The sequence below is a fragment of the Polistes canadensis genome, unplaced genomic scaffold (genome assembly GCF_001313835.1).
Source record: "Polistes canadensis isolate GaletaPanama2010 unplaced genomic scaffold, ASM131383v1 scaffold_211, whole genome shotgun sequence".
NCBI classification, from domain to species: Eukaryota; Metazoa; Arthropoda; class Insecta; order Hymenoptera; family Vespidae; genus Polistes; species Polistes canadensis.
Window position 1 is genome coordinate 131,176 of NW_014569758.1, and position 23,885 is coordinate 155,060.

General features: G+C 35.3%; 1 protein-coding gene across 6 annotated transcripts in view; it reads right to left on the minus strand.

Annotated features, from left to right (window-relative positions):
- Positions 1–23,885, minus strand: part of LOC106790052 (neuroligin-4, X-linked-like) — a 163,573-nt gene that overhangs the window by 17,273 nt on the left and 122,415 nt on the right. For all 6 annotated transcript variants that reach the window (XM_014754712.1, XM_014754715.1, XM_014754714.1 and 3 more), the window contains exons 6-10: positions 23,128–23,481; positions 20,477–20,786; positions 20,087–20,294; positions 18,944–19,198; positions 9,641–9,792 (exon numbers count right to left, since the gene is read on the minus strand). In XM_014754712.1, coding sequence (XP_014610198.1) covers positions 9,641–9,792; positions 18,944–19,198; positions 20,087–20,294; positions 20,477–20,786; positions 23,128–23,481 — 1,279 coding nt within the window. The remainder of the gene's footprint in view (positions 1–9,640; positions 9,793–18,943; positions 19,199–20,086; positions 20,295–20,476; positions 20,787–23,127; positions 23,482–23,885) is intronic.

Here is a 23,885-nt window from a genome sequence, read left to right on the forward strand (position 1 = left end):
TTTTTATTATAGCGATGATATTAATTGTTCTTTTTCTTTTTCTGTTTCAGAACATCATTGCAATCGAGCGCGTAGGCAATGAGGTACTCGTGTGTGTTGCATCGTTAAAATTAAATATAAAAAAGTCGGAAAGTAGAATCAGTGTTGATCGTCGCATGTTAAAAAAGTTTCGTTTGCTCGTGTAAAGAAACTCCATAAGTTTCTTTTAATCGGTTTAAATGTGTGCCCATCGTCATCCTAAGGGTAGGAGACCCATCATGCATTCATCAATGAAGACTCGAAGTAAGTATATTTTTGTATTAAACATTTTTACAATTCTTTTAATATTCGTTTGTTATAAAAGCGATATTAATAGTTCTGTTTTTTTCTTCTGTTTCAGATGACTATTGCAAACGTGCGCGAAGCAATATACGGGAGTGTTGTTATATCGTTTAAATATATAATTAAAATCATGGATTATAGAAGCACGTTCGTTCGTTAATTGCAATTCGTTCGTGTTACGCGATTGTATTAAAAATTTTTTATATTAAATTGACTGAAAACAAAGCAGTCATTGTAGTAGAATTTGTACGATCAAAGTTGTATTTTTATTTTTGAACAGTCGCATAGACTGTTCGCGTATTAGAGTCAGTGCATCAATGAAGATTTTGATACTTGCATTGACTGTGTGCAAAGCAGTCTTTGGAWRCARTTGTAGAGTCAGTGATCGGGCGCATAATAAATTAAAATTAAATGCGAGTTAGATTCAGTGTTGTTCGTCGTATAATTTAATTTCGGTTTCGCGATAAGAAACTCATCTATAGTTTCTTATTTTCGTCTATACCGTGTCATTAGATTCACGCGAGGTGCATCGCCATGGTGCAATTGAGCTTCATCCCATTGGAATGCATTGTAAGTATTCATTTTTATTAGCATTTTATTCGTTTTTGTTTGATATGATTTTGGATCATATTACATATAACTTATCATTTTGTTCTATTTTATTTTACAGATATGACAACGGACTTTCTACCTTAAAGATGCGGGATGAATTCTTCGATGGATCTTCGATGGATCTTTGATGTATCTTCGATAGAAATTCTTAAATACTTGCTGCAAAATAGGAGTGTTTTGGAGCCATCGTAGAACTTCTTACGGAGTGAGTCAAAAAATTTAAAGTCCCTCCRGTGCTCAATCATGTCGAGGATGAAAGGTCCTAATCGGCACGAGTTACTGGTTGTAATTAATTAAATAAATTAATGACGAGCACATGAGTAATTTCTTTTTAGGAATTACTCATGAAAATTGTATATTATAATGTATATTGTATTGTATGTTTTATGATATTAGTTCAGGATAGGTTTTCTTGTCTCATCGGTTAAATTCATTTAATTAAGAATGCAATTAATTAATGCACTTTCTTTTTTATTACATATTTTGTTCGTGACTAGTAGTGGTGAAAACGAGCATTAATTTACTCGATTTCGTCCAGAAAAACATGTAATAAATATCTTACATGCATTGATTTGTATTTAGTTTATTTAATCGCGATTAATTTGAATATATCTATACTTCGATATTATAAATAAATGAGCAAGAAAACAAACCCATTCGCGACGGATAGATTCTAGCAGTTAAGTGGTGGCTCAAAGCCCAGTTCTTTTATTAGAACAGCCAACTTAATGAAAGGAGTCGTCCGAGGTTTTAAAATATATTAAATGATATTAAAAGATATTAAAAGATAGTTATTTTTTATCAAATAAATTATAGAGTCCTTAGCCGCTTAGATAAATTTTTATAAAAATGTATTTATGTATTTATCTGTTGTATATTTATGTGTTTCTAATTATATTTTTTAGATCAGGATTTTCAGCTTCTAATATATTAATCTCCCGTTTCTCCCCCCTATACTTTCTGCGTTCTCATCTATGCGTGTGCCCAGGTGCAACTCGTATGGGTGAGAAACTGTTAGTATAGGTTTAATTTTAAGTTTTTCCCATATTGGCGGCTGTCATTGTGCTAGTGATTGCACGATGTACTTTACACCTGTATGTGCGTATTAGGTAGTGTGTACTGTACATCGTCTCGTGATAGATTTTAATTAATGCATTATTTACCACTTAGAATATTACTAAGTATAGCACACCTAGAGTTAGGTGTGATATAAAAAATACACATGGTTGTATTTTTCTATCTATATTAAATTTTTCTCATTTTTTTTTTTCTTCGAATCGTTTTGAATAGTAGAGTTTACCGCATTTATTTGTGGCAACTTTAATATACTCGTATATTACTAGTATGCATATATACTAGTGTATACTTGTATTTTTATTTTAGACTTTTATGCAATAATCACTAGCCTTGGCAGACGATTACAGCATTGGTACGTACTCCCATAAGTTTAGAAAACGTGATTGAACTAGGGTGTCGGAGGTGCCCCGGGGCATGCTCTCTAGTTTAGGTTTTTGCACCCTGGTGGTATGTGAGAGAATCGTGGAGTGAGTGGGTGGGTACGTATGTGTATTTGTTCTTTTTAAATATGGATAATTGGCGGGCAGGTAACATACTTCTCTGAGCGAATGTGAAAACTTTAATTTTAAGTAGGTAGGATCTAGGAAAGGCGTGAGGTTTTGTTACCACTCCGGAGTGGAAATTTCGCCTCCTGGTTTACACAGAATTGTTACAAAAATTTTGTTTTTTTTTTTATTCATTCTATTATGCTTGCTTTGTACATTTATTTTGTGACTCTTCTGTAATCTTTAATATGTATCATGAGATTCAAAGGAATTTGCAACGTTTTGAAAGATTTATTTCTATTTCGATTCTATCTCGAACGAGATAGAGTCGAACAAATTCGCAAATACTTTGATCGATTTGATACTTAGTTTTAAGTATTAGCACTTTGCACAATCGCGATTTCCTCAATTAGAAATATAACGAATGAATGAAATTAAAATATTGCAAGAAAATGCATAACATTTATTGCATTATTTATTTCAATTCTATTTTATTACTTGAAATTAAAAGTGCGATGTGTTATTAGGTCATTGATAATTATCTGCTTGGACATTTGTTTAATTGTGCTCGTGGATATGTCAATGAACTCTAAGTTCATTGATGGTCCACGAGCTTGAATAACTAAAAGGGAAAATGTAAATTAATTTTGTAATAATCAAGAATTAGAATTATCAAAGAAAATACGAGTGAACTTGCAATAAAAGTATGCGAGATCTTATCTTGCTCAGCACGTAGAAAATATGTCCAATGCAGTTTTCAGGGATGAAGAAAGAAGAGGCTAAATGCCGAAGAGGCTTATTGCCGAAGAGGCTTATTGCCGAAGAGGCTTATTGCCGATGAGGCCCCCACAAATTTGTGGTATCAAGTGGGCAACTACTATTGAACTATTGAGTTATTTTCAAAAGTTCAACAATAAGTTCGAACTTTTTGAAAATAGTTCTTTAGTCAGATTTTATATTCTATTGCATAATTTATTTTTGCTCGTCATTAATTTTTAATTGTAATTGGAGATGATGGATCATTCCATCTCCTTGGCACACCAAATTTATGTGCCATATCGTCCAAAAGATGCATAAGTTTTTAGTTAGTTAGTCAAAAATATTAAAATTCTCGTATTATTAAATTTTGAAGTTTGATTAACATTCAGTAAATATTACAGTCATCTTGTTTTTCATATTTCGTCTTTAAAATTTTTTAATGTGATTGTATTTTATTAAATTTGCAATTTTTCTTTTTTATTTATCGTATATATAGTTTAAAAGTATTTTATAATAATTAATAGATATCATTTTTATTAGTAACTTATTATAATATTTGTACTTTTCCTGTTTCTTAATTAATTATATTTTTTAATGTAAAATCACGCGCTTAACTTTAATTAAAAAATAAATAGGGAATTCAAATGAAAAGTGCATCTATGAATTGGACCACTCATATGTTAGGCTATTGTATCACTTGACTGTATGACTAATATAGTTTGCTTTTTGTTACAGGTGATCATCGTTGGATGTAACAACAAATCTTCAAGATTTTGTTCTATTTTAACGCACCTTAAATGACTGTTTTTTTATAATATATGTATTATATAAATGCATTTTTGAAGGCACACACATAAATATAAAATATGAAATTTACTATGAAAAATAACTTTTAAAAAAATATTCTTATTTGAAATATTCGCGTAGAATTTACCAAAGATTTTTAATATTTTAATTAATTCAATGTTTAATGTTTTTTACTATGTTATATGTATTTTCGTGGCATCTTCGAAGATGATGCATCACACGCAGTTTCATGTATTGCAACAGGTAAACTGCTACTTGGAAGGTCCTTCCCTTTTCTCTCTCGCTCCCTCTTTTCTCTCTTCTCTCTCAAGCTAGGTATGCATAATGGACGGAGAGGAGAATGAGTGAGTAAGAGAGAGAGAGAGAGAGAGAGAGAGAGAGAGAGAGAGAGACGGATAGAGAGAAAAGTAGGTATGTACTTGGGTGTCGAGGGAAACGAGTGAAGTGGGGTGAAGAATCGATAACGGGTTCGAGGTTATCAGAGGGCAAGGAAACCGAGCAGAGAAAGAAAGAGAGAAAGAGAGAGAGAATGAGGGAGCGAAGGACGGAGTTACATCGAAGCTCTAGTCGAACTTGTCGTAATTCTCTCGGATAAGGTCTCGAACGATCTGTTCTTGGACAATGGAATATATATATATATATATATAGTTTTGCCCTTTCGAAATATTATACTTAAAAATCGAGAAATAATTTAGGAAGATTGTTCAATGAGAAAATATGGAAAGTAGCGAGAGATACTTACTTGTTTTCATAGCAGATTTTTCTTTTACGCGGAGATATGTTTTTTTTATCGATTATTTTTATAAAAGAAATTCTGTGTCGCGCGCAACGAATAAATGAAATTTTCTAACGATATTCGAATAATGTCAATCAATGGAAATCTGTCATTTTCCAAATTTTCTTGAAAAAATGTTATATATTGTATAAAAACAGAACAAGCATTGCTATGTTTTTCCATTATAGTATGTATATTTTGTAATTTTAATCGAGAATATATTATCAAGTTTCATATTTAAAATGTGACAGCTAAATTTAAATTGCACTTGAAATATTTAATATTGTACACGCTTGTCTCTGTGTAAAACTAATAATTCTGACTTTTACTTTCTTGCCTGGTAATTGAAGATATAAGCGATTCAATAATTTCTATTACTCGCAATGATGCTAATTCGGAAAATATTTTCATACGAAAATCGTGATAAAGTGTACGCATTAGTGATACAAAGTAAGTATCTCGTATATTCCTCGCAGCTCGTGAAATCATTCATCAATTGTTTCTCATGCAACATTTAATTGCTCTAAATGGTTAATCGAATATATGGCATTTATTTGAATAATCGGCCTTAATGTTCCCACTCGTTGGGATTTTATTGATACTCCAATAATTTCCTGCACGATAATATATGCGGGCAAAGGATTTCGCGTAAAAACCAATAACATTATAATTATCAATCTCTAAAGAGCCAGAAATGGACATGAAACGCGAAATTTGTCCGATGATTAATGCATCTTTATTATTATACGAATTATATAACTGAGCATTGCTCTTTGCTCCGTTATTCTTTTATTATTGTTTTACATTCTATAACAAATCTATATTTAAATAATAATTCTAGCTAGCAGCTTTCTATAGAGAAATATGCATTAATATTTTCAAGTAAATAGTTTAAAGGAATAAAATACTCATCATAAAGAATAGAGTATGTAGGAAAGGTAGTTGGTTGTTAGTGAAGATCGAACATTCCGATTGTTCCCTTGACGATGATAAAATAAAATTTGATCCGATATATTTTGATACGTAAATCTACGTACTTTAAAAGTTAGTAGACAATTTCTAAGAGAACAGCATTATCTTTAACTTCAAAGAGAATTGGTAAGAAAGGTGAGAGAGACGTGTCAAAGTATCATACTGGTATGTAGATACGTCGTTAAGAAAGAAGTGTGTTCCTGAAAAGAAGCCATACGCGGCATAATACCTTTCTTCATGGTTCACTGGAGACAGATGTATTTTCCCTTATACGAGCAAAATAGAGCGAAATAGGGGGGTAGTAGAGGGAAATGGAACGATATAGAGCGATACCGACACCTTACACGCTCTAGGCGAAAGTATTCCAATGCCGAGAGAGACAAATTTTATTAGGAAGGATTCGCATGAAAATCATGTTTGCGCGCCTCTTCCTTCGTTTCTACCTGCAACTACGAATACGACTACTTTTCTTAGACTTTTTCTATTTACGTTCTAGCATTATGCCAATTCCTTTTCTTCGTCTTTCATTTTATATTCCATGAAAAATATGTCTTCGTTGTAGCGAGCTATGATATTTTTCGAAAATCTAAAAGCAACGTTAGTTTGACATTTGTTCATTTAACCCTTTCATTCCGAACGCTGCATATATGAGACATTTATAGGACGCCTAGTAGGTCCGAGCGCGATGTAACGATTCCTTCTGGGTATTTCTTTTGCTAATATTAAATTTCGTTCGCTGAATTTGCCAATTGATATTATTATTAACAAGGTAAAATTAGTATGTTTTCATTAGAAATATTCATCGTGATTACGGAAAGATTTCTATCGGGATTTTTAGATTCGATCGTTAGCGATTAAATCAGAATCGAGAATTGCGAGCAAGTTAGCAGGATGATACTAGCGGACGTGTTACTAGAAGCGTGTCACTAGGAACGTGTCACTAGGAACGTGTCACTAGAACCGGTCTAGTAGAAGCAGGCTAGTGGTTGGAGTTCAGCTGGACAGCGGAGATAATCTCTGGAGTTAGCGTCGGTCAAGTTTGAATTACGACGTGTGACGATGCAGTCTCGCGGACGTAAATTGTGATAAATTATACCGAGGGGTATAATAATATGTACACGGTCAATAAAACGTCTCTCTCCCTCCCCCTCCCTCCCCCTCCCTCTCTCTACATTGACGATTTAATGCCGGCTTCCGTAGCAATTATATCGATCGTTGCGAAACAGACGCGAATACGTTTCCCTCTTTTTTTATTTCTTTCTTTCTTTTATCATAAGTTAGATCTCGAATGAGAATGAAATCGATTTTTTCTCGTGATTACTAAAATAATAGAAGATTTTGATCAAAGGAAAAATTTTCACGCGTAGGTATACGCACGCTTCCACAAAGACTCTTGCCTTTGTACGATGAAAGCGCGGAGGTATAACAAAAGAGACGTTGAAAGAAAAACTTGGGAAATTTGAAGGGGTTCTACCTCTTTCCTCAAACGCCAATAATGCTTCCTGCTTGACGCGTTATATAACCTTGTATACAAAAGAAAATTTCTGCCTCCTTTCAATTGGAAATATATATTTCAATATCTTTTTTTTATATTTTTTCTAAGGGTTTAGTAAATTAACATTAAATTAATGAAATTTGGTAGCACGATATACGATTATCGTTCTACAAATGGCTAGATTTCAAAGACATTTTTACAATAGACAAAGAAAAGGCAAAGAATAGTGAAAAGAAAGTAGAAGTCGTACAAATAGATTGGGGGGTCAAACAATAGTAACACGGACGAAAGACATAAGAATGGAAAGAGAATGAACGGATTGAGAAAGAACGGAAATGATCGAATGATAGAGCTTACGTGATAGGAAAGAAGAGAAGATAGCTGCATTATCAAGAATCGAATGAAAAGGATAGGGATGATACATAATAGAAAAGAGCAAACAACGCTAAAGGACCAAGCACGAGAAATTTGTCGGATTTTATTGGGTCGAGATCGTAGATAGAATAAGGATTTTGTTTCTAACTTACACATATAGGTATCTTCTAACTTACTTAATAACTCTTCTTATTGATAAATCTTGAATGAATTAGGTTGAAAAATGATTAACACGTTGTAGGATAGACTGTACGCATATGCGGATAAATATTGGGACTCGTAAAGGAACGCGAATCGAAATATCGTCGTTGGGTTGTTTCAAGTTAACTCTTACATATTCATGGAAAGGGTGGGTCTTGTGCTTTCGCATATGTCGCCAATAACTTGCTAGTTTTGCAATGGGATCGAGTTTGTACAGTTCGTGGACGAGGATGAGAGAGGAACGAGATGTTGTGTTATCTTTCCTGTTCGCGATCTAGAGCAATCGTCGCGTAGAATTTCTACGACGATAAACTTTACGGCAATTGATCTGCTTCGATTTGAAGTTTCTACAATAAAATGATATCGAGCGATAAGATTCGTGTGAATAGATGAATAACGATTAAACAAGAAAGTATTGTAATAATGTCATTTTATCGTTAAACAATGGCGATAGTAATCATTTCGTCGTGAAAAATGATAATACTGGATAACGATATCGAGATTAGTCAAAGAACAACTTCCGTTCGTCTTCGTTTGGAATGAAAATTCTTGGAATGAAAAACGGACGTCGCGAATAGCATCATAGCAGCCGCGTCGCGTGAAATCAATTTACGGGAAGCGCGTTAAAAAAGAAACGAATAGACCTCTATCCACCGGAAAGGTCTAATTTTCCATATTCATGAAGGAGCGAGATGAAAATTCGTTCCTTCCGTCCTTGCCACGAACAAAAAAAATATTTTCTCTCTTTTTATCTACTTTTTCTATTTTTTTTTTATTTTTTCTACTTTTCTCTGTATTTCTTTGTCAGTGTGAGTATACGTGAGTGTGATTTTTGGAGGATTTTTATTCCAAAGTATCAGGATTTTTAACGAAACTCTCTATTCGTATCGCGAGTGAGCTCGTTGCGAGAACGATCGAGAAAAATTGACCATATGTCGGCGAATGAACGAGAAACGAAGAAACGGAAAAGTTATTTCACGGTACGGGAAAAGAGGAGTAAGGGGGGGGAGGGAATGAAGAGATCACTCCTATCGTTGGTTTACCGACAACGAGCCATTATTTTTTAACGAATTCGATCGAAGACGAACGAACAGCCGATCTTACGGATATCGAAACGAATGGTAACCATGCAAATTTCGATTAGCACGTTTGTGAAAAGCGTTGTGGGAGTTGGGTATCGTTGGAAAGATTCGATTCCGTCGAAACGAAGCACCCATCTCCGTATTTATTCGTTCGAACGATCTCGGCTAAGCGACACCAAGATGTTATTCGGCCTTTTTGAATTTCTAATAGAGATGCAAATGTTCTTGTCTGTCACTAACGACACGCCGCAAGTGTTTTATAAAACGGGTCCAATTTGTTGATACCTAAGAACAATGGAAATCTTCAAAGAGTTTATAATCAAGAATGGGATCAAGTTAAATTGAAATCTTCCACGATACAAGAACGCACGTATACTCATACATATATTCTATCATATATACTGTATGTTTCAATATACGAAATAGATACGTATTAAACATATTTTAGTTAGTGAAACGTTGCTCGAAAGCATAATGAATAAATAATTACAAGCGATTAATATGTACTCAATTTCTAGATGTGTAATTATTTCCAATTTTAGAGAGAGAGAGAGAGAGAGAGAGAGAAGGGGGATGTTAATTAGTGTTTGGTTTATGTGGAAATAGTATTGATCTATCTACTCGTCATTCAACGATAGGAAAAAATATATTATAGATATTGAATTACGTATCGACTTACCCAGTCCTAGCGAAATTGGCAAAGTATTGAACGATGCTCTCGGATAGTGCCACTTCGGATCGCGTGTAATTCTTTGGGAAGTGTGCGAATCCGTCTACGAGCGCAGCACCAAAGACGAAAGGTAGCTCCTCGCCGTGAACGGAGCCCATTTTCTGTAAAGCAGTTTATCTTACTGTGACCAAGCTTCGTGAAATATTTGTATAAGCTAGGAAAACGTTGAAAGAAATGGAAGAGAAAAGGCGAGAAAAGAGTTTTTCCGATTTTCTTCCATAGAATCATTGATGTTGCTCGAAAGCAACGAAACGAGAGCTTTCTTCTTTTTTTTTCCCTTTATCTCTCTTTTCCTTTTTTCTATTGGCGAAAATAAAAAAAGAGAAGTAAAGTGCAAGTCAAATGTAGATAAGCAATTTAACCAGATAATAGTTTGATTTATTTATGCATTTATCTCTTTATAGATACAATCTTATCAACTTGTAGAATAAATTCATTTGATCGAGTATAGTATTGCATTGGGTGTATTAATTTGATCGAAATCTCAACGCGGACGCAGACACTTACATTAGAGAGAGAGAGAGAGAGAGAGAGAGAGAGAAATATTATATATAAACAGGAAGAGTTGATAGATTATAAGTATTTTTCTTTTGTATCCCGTTCGTCTACCCTTTTGTTTCTTAATGTCGTAGCAATAAAGGTAAGAGGATTTATGATCTCGCGTTGGCGTGTACGACGGGCTCGGAGCTATAACGCGTTAATATGTCGGAAAGATTGTCGTCGCGCCGGCAAACGTCTCCCAGTGGCGAATTTATCTGCTTCCTAGCACAGGACACGTACGAGTAATTCAATTTCTGTGGCAACTCCTTTCCTGCGAGATTAGTTACACGTTTCTCGAAGAAAACGGAACGAACCTTTTCAACTAAAAAAACCAATGAGTTCGCGCATTTATATCTATTTAACGCACCATTAAATAAATTATTATTTAACATTTATTCGCGCCTCCAAAATATTCCTTTATTTGGTAGAATTAGTTACAGTAATTAACATAATTATTCTTATTTATATTATATACATATAATAGTTTTCGAATTTGTAATTGAACGCGAGATTCGGTAGGTGAGAGCAATATTACGCTATTTTCAAAAAGTATCGTGACTTTCGTCGAATTAGTTTTTTCTTCACGGTTCTACCATTATTTCAATAGTATCGCTTTCGATAGTTTCGATTTCATCGTATCGAAGAACCATTAACCGACGAAATTGCTTCGAGATCGAGTCCTTTAGCACGATGGATGCAATCGTCTTTACGCTATCTATCTTTTCGATATATACTTTTGACTGTATCGTCTAAATCAAGCAACGACTATTTCTACATGAAATGACTATTTTCATTCAATAATTTCAATTGATGAACAACTTGCAGATTATTTTTCTAATGAAATATCTTCCATGCGACAATAAAATATTTCCTCAAGTTTGTACAAATATGATTACATTTTTAATATCATTTTGATATCATAATAGATTTAGAAGAAAGCTTTGAATTCGTAGATTTATACTAAGTAGACACGAACAAAAGGAAATAGAAGAGAAGAAGTGGGCTACGAAAAAGGGGAAGATCGGAATTGAGGTCAGAGAGTTTAAGAGTAATAGGAAAAAAAAAAAAGAAAGAAAATGCATTAAGATTAAAGGTAGATCTTAGTTCGTCCTCTTTGCGTTAATTTGACTAGATTTTATCATGGAATTTTCTGATCGAGCGAATGAAGAGCCAGTTAAAATTATTATATTCAATCGAATCATTTCTATTATTCGTTATTCGCGTTATTTCTTATCATCGATAAAACTAATTATCGATTTGCTTATGATATTCTTTCCTTCGATTCTAATTTCTTGATCCTCGTTTCTTGTTTAATTAAAATATTTGATTTAAACTTGACGTCGTTCATAAATGACTTTGACCACATTGTACGTTCGCCTTCCGCAAAATATTCTCGGTTTCGAGATCTCGTAAATTCGAAACGTTTGAGCGATCCTAAATCCGATAGTATTCTAACTTCGTTCGCTCTTGTAATCGTCCCTTTCGCCATCTTCAAAGACAAATGCGAGACTAGCAAAAAGCTCTTGAAACTTAGACGTATATTTCCTGATATTTATTCGATAATCTTGCAATCCTGAGTCTGCGTTTGCTTTTGAAAGCTTCCACGACGCTCTTACCTTTGGAGTTTTGAGAATTCTCAAATATCTATATGTATTTTCTAGTGTAAATAAGGACACTGCCAGTAGAGTAAATGCATTTACACTTAAATATATAAGATATTTTCTAAACTGTTCGCAACATTCTTGGTATCTGAGTATTAGAAATTCTTTGAAGAAAATCCGGTTTCCTATTGATGTGTATTTGTAGTTTGGAAAAACTATAAAACCCTTGCCGAGTTTATTGAAGGCATATCTCGTGTACGTGTTTATATAAAATCGACATAAATGCATAGGACTCAGATTCAGTCTAATTGTAAGCTTAACTTTAAGGCGAATAGGAGTTTCCGTTATTTCTGCGTTTGGTTATTATTAACATCCTATTAATGAGTTTTTCTTTAGTTAAACTCGTTTAGCGAGATAAACTCAATAGGAAAGTATCTATGCCAGTATCTAATAAGAGAAATCGGTAAGAGAAAGGGAAGGAGTTTCTTAGTAAGAGAAATTGTTTCGAATCGTGAACTTGGTAGAAATTCGAGGAAACGGAGGTAGAATCGGTCCGATATATCCAAGCGTGCATCGTACATTCGTTTCGTAATGAAATTAATGGTATTAGAGGCCGCACTAGTATGTATATACCGTGTGTTAGCTTGGATTCTCGACAATGACGAAATCCAGTTGGCGAAACAACTTCGATGAACCTTCTCTCTACAGTTAGACAGTGATGGATACGCAACACGTACACTGGCCTTGCAACTTCGCGTTTTGGATTTGGTTTCTATGTCCTATCCCTGCTCTCACGATTTCTCTTATTCCTTCTCTCCCTCTCTTCAATTTTCTTTCTCTCGACCTATTTATGCATCCCTCTATATTTATTCCTCTGTCTTATATAGAGAATAGATATTTCACGTGCCATTAAAAATAACCAAAAAAGAACACTTCGATTTAAATATATTTATTTAGTATTTTGGGTGGTATTAAAGTGGTATCGAATTCGTGCAAACCGAGCCTTTCAATTTGATAAAGAATGATTACAGTCAGGGAGTAAGTTAGAAGTTTTAACTGAAACTGAGTAGTTGATAATAAAGGCTCCGGAACTATGCTCGATGGCTTGTTTCTCATTGCGGATTCACATTTAGCAGTTTCGGAATAGATCATCGTGGCCCATGAAGTTAATAAACCAAGTTCGTAGACGAGCAAGAAATGCACCGTTAACGGGGAAAATCTATAGAAGAATCGGAAGGTGCCTCGAGCCGCTTTACTCACCGTCTTTGTACCGTGGACAAGTTTAAAGTCTTCTGAAAGGATGAAAACGACAAGGATGAAAACGACAAGGATGAAAACGACAAGGATGAAAACGACAAGGATGAAAACGACGGTGAGACAAAAGCATACGAAAGCGATAGATGACGAGGATGTAGCCTAAGGCTTCTATTTTCATCAGCCAACTGTAGGATTTAATGACTCGCCGCTTCATTGCTAGCATAGATTGTTTTATCAAATTCGAATGTGTAAGACTTGTAGCTCGCTATGTCCCTTACGTTATATTTCGATCATCCGCGTTGACTTTTATTCTATAGTGATATCAGATTATAATAAATGTAATAGATACATAATAGATGTTGATTGAAAACTAGTAGTAGCGACCGAGTGTGTTGCAGAAGGAAAAATTTACAAAATAATTCACAAGCCTCTCGGAGACTTGCTCCGTCTATAAACGTATTAATTATCAAAGGAAATCTTTGGGATATGCATAGACCAGGAAAATCGATGAAGGATCGATCGTTTATTAATTTAGGAGTTTCTCGCAATGCTCGCGTTTCCGCTAACTAAGCTGAGATGCGAGCTATGCGCGAGTTTGCGGTGAAAACCAGTGGATTTGTGGAATGCGATTGAATAGACAGTTATCTGAAAATAATTGTCCAAGTTTTCGGGGAATATCGCTGATATAGTTATAAACGAATCGTTTTATTCGAATTCGCCTCGTAATTTTGATCATTGAAATGGCTTTTATCGAACCCGTAATGTAAACTGCACGATCGTTTCTAATTATAATCGTACGATTCTCATTTGAGAGCTTTCGGTGATTCAAAAATGAACGCGATTGAAAGTGTATTTATTGTTGCAAATTGCCATCAAAGGCATTGAAAATAGTAGTTATACATATATGTGTATCTATAAAAGAATTGATTCCAGAATATCGAACGTTTTGATGAAAAATTCAATTTAATCGTGGACGCTTATAGAATTTCTTCATTAATTCTCTATCAATCAATTTGATTTGATTATTTTTTGATAATAGATTGATTATATTTTCTCTTTACTTTTTTTCTATTAGCTCGTAGATATGCTTCTTGACGGACGAGTTTACAATAAAACTTTCTTACTTTTCTTTTTTACCTCGAACGTTCTTTTCTCGCCTGTTCTCCAAGATTCTTTTAAATTAAAGATTCTTCGTTTCCGGAAGTAGTTTCAAAGATGATGGGCGCGTGCAGTCTGTGCCGAACACTGAACACCTTTATAACTTTTAATGTACGCGAGTCAAAACCTTTTATCCCGTTGACGGCGATGATGATGGTGGTAGTGCGAGTAGCAGTAGTAACATTAGCAGTACCAGCATTAGTAGTAGTACGATATTTTAATACGCGAGACAACATTTTATTATGAAAAATGCAAACTTTCCTTACGGTTTTCTCTTTCTCTCTCTCTCTCTCTCGCGTCTTTTACTTTTCTGTTAGAGCAATTAAAAGAAAGTTTTTCTATCAGATTTCTATCAGATTTCTATCAGATTTCTATCAGATTTCTATCAGTTAAATTTCTAACAGAATGATCATTTCGTTAACTCCAGTCTTGTATATAATGTTGATATGGGTCGATGAACGAATGGGTCGACGCTAAAAAAAATGCACTTCTATACGATGTGGATTAACAAATGAATATCGTGGAAATACGTAAACGTATATCGGACAATATTTTAATTCGATTAAAAATGAATCGAACCGTTTCCATTATTTCATCGTTTCTTTTATTTTTTCTTCGCTCGCGGTCATTTTGTTAAAATTGTATTTTCGTTAATCGGATTGTAACACTTAGCACCTTCAACAAAATCCTGACGAACCAAGTAACGACCATCGAAGCGTTGAAAGCTGATCCTTCGAACTCGCTTTGATACGGGTAATTTACTCTCCGGTTGTTCGAACAGATGGGGGTGTTCCCCCTGGAGAATGGAAACTGAAATACTGCCGAAGATGCTGGCAAAGAAGAGAAAGAACAAGTAGAAAGAAAAAAGAAAAATCGTTTGTGTTGTGTGTCATCAAACTTTTCCTTTTCCTCTTCCTATTTCTCTTCCTTTTTTTTCTCCCTTTTCTCCGTCTTTCTCTCTTTTTGCTTTTATTTTTTTTTTCGGTCGAAGATTGTTCTGAAAGTCTTAGAAAATTGCTGGCAGGCCGAATTGCCGAAGACCAAGACTAGCTACGCGACCACCATTTTATTTGCTATTATTTTAACGCCCCTTTCCAGTTGAACGCTTTTTCTCGCCCTTAATGCGGTGTCACGTCGATAAACAAGATTTTCTCAGTCTTTTCCAAAGATTTCTCTTATGAAGACTTTCCTTTTTCCTTTTTCTTTTTACGATCTTTTCTTTCGTCGTTTACAATTTTTTTTTTTTCCGATAAACGGGTCTTTCGTTTTTCTTTTTTTTCTCTAACCATTAGCTGAAACGAAAATACAATTTATATAAAAATCATTTTCAATGGAATTTCGAATCGATATTAATCGTCTCTTTTGATATATCTTTTCTTTTATATTGTCTCGTATTATCTCCGTTAGAAAGAAAAATAATGAATTTTGGATAGAAATTAGTAAACGATATGTTTATATGCAATGAAACCGACAACGATATCGACTATCAACATAGGCTTCGATTAATGTGAAAGCACAGCTCATAGTATGACGAGGTAATTACACGATATTCCCATGAATATCTTATTGACGTTATTGCCGATTCCTGCATCGTAATTCTGTAATTCCAGTATACATGAATGTATAGCTGTACTTGTAGTGTTTACAGGGATATTACAGTGTTGAATATAGTTACATAATTCGTGATATATCTACCATAGGTAGATATAGGTGCATATTGGCTCTCTGGACTGTCAATTTTCTTTCTATATAAAGTATTATTTTGTAATATATATGTTAATTTATTTTTTTATTTTATATTCAATCAAATTATCGACTAAATCCTTGGGTCTATTTAACATGACTGATGGAGAGAGAGAGAGAGAGAGAGAGAGAGAGAGAGAGAGAGAGAGAGAGAGAGAAAGAGAGAGAAAACAATGTTTATTGCAACATTTTAAGCAAAATGTTTCCCATACATCGATTATTTTGTCTTTAACGATATAGAAAATAATAATCTTTTAAAAATTCGATATCTAGGTTATTTTTGAACATTTCAATTAGACGATTAGCTCGCGGACGGATTAGCTCTTCCTATAGGGAGAAGTAACTATCTATACTTATACATTTCTTGATAGATCTATTAGAAAAGATCGGATACGTTTATCTCTATCATTGCATAGTTTGATCAATTCACGATTTAACTTTAATAAGGGTATGCAGGAAGTAGCGGAGACGATAGTGGATTTAAATTGAAATGGAAAAAGCCGGTTTCGGCTTTCCTGGGCCATTTGAGATTTTCCGTTTAGCCCCCGATGCAGTCGCGAAATCATTTCGATTCTTCGTAAGAGGAAACGCCGGCGGATCCATCCCGACGACCCCGTGGAACAATGCTAGGATTGCCTGGCCGGTTGCAACTGAGGGGGAATCAAGTGAGAACGAAGGGAGGAAAGCTTAGGAGAGCACCGGCCATTGTTCTTTTATCGCCCAATTATTTTCCCGTCGCGAACGTACATACATATTAGAAGGACCGGAAAGTAAAGCATTATTTTCAGATGGTCTAGTTTTAGTTAGTCTCTATCTATACACGCTGGAATAAAAATCCATTTTTTGTATTAAAACGCGAGAACGGATACAAACGTGAAATATTTGACTAGATGAATAATATGAAATCCAAATAATCTTGGAAAAAAAAACAACAAGAATAGGATGGAACGTTCGATGTACGCGAAGTCATTACTGAAGCGCGTAAGGAAATTATCATTAAATAAGATAACGTGTATAACAGAATGAAGGGTTTCTATTCTTCATTCTGAGAGAAAAAGAAAGGAAAGAATAGAGCTTCTTCACTTTCATTTTTCATTATGGCAGAGGAAAGGTTCGTTCTATTTTTATTCGCGAGACGCGCAACGCGCGGTTTTATTTTTACAAGGTGGATCTTTTTCCGCGCTCATTAAGCCGTACTCGTCCTTAATTAGCTCCGTAAAGAAAATCAGCGGACGGAAGCTGCTCGAGAATGCCTGCGGTAGTTGGAAAGAAAGACCATATTGAGATTTTCTCTGAGTGAAAACCTGAAAGGAATAATTTATATACAGAAATATGCACTACCGCGAATCTAATAACGAAATTTATTTTAAATAATGCACAGACCGTTCATTCCGTTACGATTGAATTATGTAAGATTTTGTTCGCGAATTCAAATCATTTCCATAAGATTTTTTCTTTCTTAACAATGAGTAAATCTTAGGGTTCAGTTAACGGTGTTTAGTTTATCACGATCACCATCATAAGTAATCATTTTCCATAGAATCGCTTACTCTTATGGTTAAGATACTTTTGTTCTTGTCTTATTTTGGAATTGTTCCACTATTCGTTTACTTTTCCAATTATTTAGATCGGTCGGAAACTATGGTAGAGACGCGTATATATTTTTCTTTGTCCAAATATACATATAACACCACGGGCATTCTCGGCAACGAGAGAAACTAATGCGTAACTAGGAATATGCACGCGTCGTATATTATCGCAGGGTAGAATGTACGCGATTCTCTCTCGTGCGCATCCATGAATCACCTATGGTTAGAATGTTATGCTAGTTTAGCTAGTAGCAGACGCGAGCGAGCTGTACTACTTGTACGAACCACGTGTATGCCGACATTGTGAAACACTTCTACCGTAATTCCTCTCGGTAACACGTTATTGTGGTTCTTATAAACGTTTTCTATTTTTTCGTCTTTGTTGCATTTGTTCTTGATCAAACGAACGTACAAACTTTACAAGCATATGCTTATACTTATATGATTTTTACGCGTATCCAATTGTTTCTCTTTAAAAGTAATTTTAACAGACAATCAATTATTATTTATTAAGTAATTAAATATTCATTTAGTACGCGTTTAATATAACGGGTCAAAAAAGAGAAGATAAAAAAACATTTGTCCCGCGCAGTTCGCAATCATACGTTTTTCTTTCCACAGTTAATTTATCGTTTGCAATGACGAAATTGAAATAGCTTCGGTAGAAAAAATATTCCGATAACGGGAAACTACCCTCGAGCCGGCGTTTTACGAGAAATCGCTTAATTAATTGAAAAGCTTCGCGTTGTAAATTCTGCGATAACCGGAAACTCTGTTTCAGAATTACGTACCGTCGATGGACAATAACGATCATTGTGTACAGTGCGAGTTGAACGTTTTGTTTCTCCACGCGCGTATGTTTTATTCGACGATTCTAGCGTTGAAAAAATTTCGTCATGGTAAATAAAAGTTCGTCCGTGTTAATTGCGTTCCAATTGCGAACAACTTTGACATATATCGGCGCCCGTAAATTATCACTCTGCACGATTCGTCAGAGAGAAAAGTTCTAAACTTTTCATTTATATCTAAATATATAGAGGTACGAAGTCGTTACCCTTTAAACAATTAAAACATCGCCACACTTCTAATTGCATTTCTACGTTTGATTCCTATTAAATCTTTAGGTTCAAAACTGTCCCACCTTTTGCTTAGTTTTTTATGCATGATGGGATATATTTTAACCCATTTCCAAAAGTTCAAGCTACTCATAGTCGTACAGCTTAATGTTTTTTTTTTCAAGTTTTCCATTTATTATTATTTCACGTTTTATAATTATTTTGAAGCTGAATAAGCGATGGGGTCGATCACTTTTCGAATTTTTATTTTCTTTGAAAAAGATCGTAATCAAATGTGATTTCATTTACCTGTGGATAGTCCCCGTCCTTCATCTGATAATCGAAAACGTAAAAGAAGGTTTTTGGCATGGGTTCCTTCTCGATCTCTGGTGGTGGGGCGATGTGAGGATTATTTGGCTTCTTCGTGTGTCTTAGAGTGAAAAGATCGCCAGTTTGAACGAGCGGTGCTACAAATTGTGCGTCGCTCAGTGCCTGAACACATGCATCTTTTGTATTCACCGGATGCTGCACAGTCCGTTCCCAATCCGAATATTCGTTCACGACCTGAACAAAATGTACCGTCTTAATTAATAATAATTAATTGTTAGATTTTGCAAATGTTTTCTTGACAAAACATGGTGTTCTCTTTTTCTTTTATCTTCCTGAGATTCTTCTGCGGTGACTAACATACAATTTTTAATCAACAACATTTATGTTACAATTAATTATGAATTAGTTATGTGAGGCAAATTGTAAAAAAAAATAAATATTTGTCGAGATGAAAAAATGTGTCAATCGATATTGCATAGGTAGATATTTAGTTGCATTATTTTTGGACGTATCTCCGTTTGTCGGGATCGATCGGCGAACGTTTGCAGATAACGCGAAACGTATAGGTAGGTAAATATTTATTATGACCAAGAGACGTATCGTAGCTTGTGATACGAAAATAATTTGTGAATTATGGGTGCGGATATATGGACGCGGGTGGTAGAGGAGAGGGTGGACGATTTTTACAATTCATATACCGATGGGTTTCTCCTATATGGACGTTTTGTGCCGTGGTTATCGTTTTGCCCGTTGGCGATCCCGTTATTTTCATTCTATCGAGCAGAGAGAACGTCCGGAGAGGATACCAGAGATAAGTAATTAAAGGTTAATGCAATTTTTTCAAATAAGCATCGTCTAGAAAACATCAACCTTTCGATAATATTCTTTTTCTTTTTTTTTCTTTTTTTCATATCCGAATATTTTCTAGATATTATACAACGTTCCGATCTTTTAATTTAATATAGAAATTCTTGATGAGTTTTTCAAAGTCATAGGTATTTCTTGGATTCAACGACATTTTTGTTTTTTATTGGATCGTGCAACTGATCGAAAAATAGAATTCTCCTGAGCCTGTGAATGCGAAGATTAATGAGTATGGAGAAAGCGAAATAGGATTCTAACCGTATAAAATATCTCCGTTAAATGATATACGTAAGCATTCCTGACGTAAGTCCTGATGATTCTGTCTCTCCTTTCACCCTCGAATCCTTGATGCACATCCTTCTCTGCAAATTTCCAAAGAGCCTCGCTGGTCGTGACGCCGAACAATAGGTCGTATTTATTATTGCTCGTTATGGGTGCTCCGTGTTCAGCTTTTTTCGGTAATGGTCTGAAAATATATGTGCCAGTGTTTTATTTTTCTCTCTCACGAGCATTGAAAATTTCAACAAGTATTTGACAATTAGTGGGATACTTATTTCGCGTAGATCGCGTATGAACTATTAGGATCTTTAATTTCTTAACCACAAATGTTGTTGGAAATAAAATGAAATAAAATGAATGCGTGCGTACCCGAATCCTTGAAATTCTGGTCCAAGATAGGACAAAAGATCTTTCTGAAAATCAGATCTAATAACGACCCCGTCGACACTCGGTCCAAAGGCGCTGAGGAAAGTTGGTGGTTGTATGTCGATCTGCATCAATTCTTCGAGGCTGCTTTCCCTTAGGCAATCGACTATCAGCTCGTTGTCCTTGAGTAGGTCTTCGGGAATGGAGCAATTTATCGCTCTAGCGAGCTTTAGCGCATAGAAGACAGGATCTTCGACTACAGCCCAGGAAGACAGTGCACTGCCTGAGAGAAGTATCGCCCTTTTGAACAGACCTAAACCCAAAAGGTTCATCTTTTTTTCCGCTCGATAAATTAGATTAGGCTCGTCGGATCGAACGAATTCTACAATTAACAAGATTAAACATTCGTTACTTTTTTTTATATTCATAATGATAATGCGAAATTTGTAAAAAGACTCGTCAAATTTGACCATTTCCCACGGGGGAGAAAGATACAAGTGGAAAAAGTGCGCCCGTTTGCTCGACGACACGTTGAAATGCACTTTGAAATACACGTCAGGTAGAATAGATGACAGGACAACACTCCAATCCAATAGCCACCAAAGCGATCTAAGAATTTCGATGACAATTGGTGGAAAATGAAGTTTACAATTTGACATTTACCGAGTTAAGAGAACAGCGTCACGTTCTTCGCTTACCGTCTACCTCGATTTCCAATGTGTCAGAAATCATTGCCAAACCTTTAAGCTGATTTGCGAAAAATTCGGAACGAAAGAAGGGAAGATAGGTTAGCATTTATGTCATAATGAACTTGTGCATAAATCGCTTTTTTAAATATTAACATTTATTATAATATTTTCAAGAGCCTCGCGCGAAAGGTGATTTTTATTGAATAGAATTCAATGTGAATGGATACTTAAACGAAACTCTTTAAACAAAATATCAAAATTGTAGAACCCTTGATTTTTAATAGAAGACTTTCATTGGAAAAGAATGAATTAAATGTTTTCAATAATGTCCTTCTAATAAGTTTTCCAATAGCATCGTGCCAAAGTTATCACCATCAATTTCGAGATGCATCTTTTTTTTTTTTTGACTACTTTAAGGATGAAAATTATTTTTGCATAATATACAAACGTAATAAAAGGTTACATTTTCAATGCCAATTATAAAAATGATATTAAAAGTTATATAATTAGCTAGCTTATCGATTCTCGTAAGATTGGAGAACAAGTGGAAAATATTATTGGTAGTTTGAGACAATTTAAAGCATTCCTCCCATCCCTCTTCGGTACGGTAAAATTCGATGAACGAAGGTACGTGCACGTAGATAGTTGGTAACACGTTGCCCTTTCGATATTGCTCTCATCTTTCTTAACATCTTCATCGAGAAAGGAACGAACGAACGAACGAACGAACGAACGAACGAACGAACGAACGAACGAACGAACGAACGAACGAACGAACGAACGAACACACTCACTATGGTCGAGTTCACGGTTAACATTTTCGAGCGAACGGCACTTTCTGATCGCGTTAAACTCACCTCTCAAGAAAGAAGAGGATATCGAATCCGTGTAAGATCTCGATTCTTTTCGCGATATTATGTGTGTGAAATATTACTCATCCCTTCTTTCTCTTTATTTCTTTATCCGTATGGTTTCCATCGAGCTCTTCCTTATCCTCATCTCTATTGGAAAATACTTTTAGCCATTATGAGAGAGCATTCGCGCGTGCACGATTTCTACCGCGTGTATTCTTCTCTATATTCCGTTCTTTTCATTTACTCTTTTTATTTTTTTTTTTCACTCCCTCGCATTTCTCGATGCAATCATAATATAATAGTTCTTGGGATTAAAGAAATTTTTGTTTCCTTCGAAACTTTATTCAATGATTATACTACTTTTTCGGACGTTATTAAAAGTATACCAGGGAAAGCGTTATATAGCTCGATCACTTTCATACTTAAATAGTTTGAAAATTTTACAAACTCTGAAAGAGAGAGAATTAAAATAGGAACCCGGTTAAAGCATACTACGATGAACTTGTAGCTTTTTCTCTCATAAATTATATCGGATGAGGAGAAGGAAAAAAAGTTTCAAAGTTTATTAATAAATGAAATGATCAATAAACTAATGTTTTAATTAATCCGGTTAAAGAAGAAAGATCGATGCCGTATTAATAAAGTTAGCATGAAATTTTAAACGTAAGCACCGCGTTAATTCGTACCTAGGTGAAATATCTACTTTAACGACGCGTATCTGTAATAATAGGATATTTTGAAATCGATGAAACATCCGTCTGCGAAGTAACTCAACGTGCATCCGTGTAACAGTCCCGTTTCTTTATTTTCATGAACGACATGTAACTCTCTTCTGCCCTTTCCCGTGAAATCCGATTTCTTTGATACTTGGAGAGCTTTTCGATCGAGACGAAAGGCTTTGTGCCGAACAAAGCGCATTATTTCGTTACGGACGCGGAATGGAACTGTCGCGGGAGACTTTTCCCGAAAGAGAGTTCCGTGTAAAACGAGATACGAGCTTCGAATTGCATGCACACCAGTTTTCATATTTTTCTAGAATTTGTCGAGTACAGAGAAAATAATTATTCGCGCGAACGTTTCGAAGGTGTATCTATTATAATATTTGTGTCACCTCTTATGACGGTCGGACTGATGGCAAGAAAATGGACACAAGCAGCCCCCGTCCCCTGTCCCATAAGGCTAACGTTCTCGGGATCGCCGCCAAAAAGTGCTATGTGCTGCTGGACCCAGTGTAGAGCCGCGATTTGGTCCATCAGCCCGTAATTCGCCACCCTCGCCTTCGTTTCGGGCGCCACGTTGGCGTTCAGGAACCCGAGCACGCCCAGTCTGTAGTTGATCGTGACGATCACTTGCTCGGTGTAACTGGCTAGGACGCTACCGTCGTAAGGATTTCCGCTTCCCCACTCGTAGCTTTCCCCATGAATGTAGAGGACAACCGGATGTCTCCTACCACTTTCTGCCATGCCTGGAACACAAAAGCGGGCTATGCTTGATTCGACGTCTCTTTCATTCGCACACAACTTCGGCTTCGCTTCGCTTCACTTCGGTTTCGCTTCGATTATTACCAGAAACGGCCATTTACATCCCTTCATATTCCACTCGACATTCAATGTACCTACCTACCTACTTATACAGCTGAAAATCCATACTTTTCAATGCTATGACTTTTATTTCTTTGCTATTCTACAGAGTGGCTTTTTAAAATCGGAACACTTTATTCATGTTTCGGTGGAAAAACTTCTAAACTCTAAAAACAAAGTAACGTACAAAGTTACCCTGTTTCGATGTAATTTCGATCGAAAAATTTCTCCCCATAATATCATAAGAGAAATTAAGACGCTTATAACGTAGACACTGATTCTAAGGCAA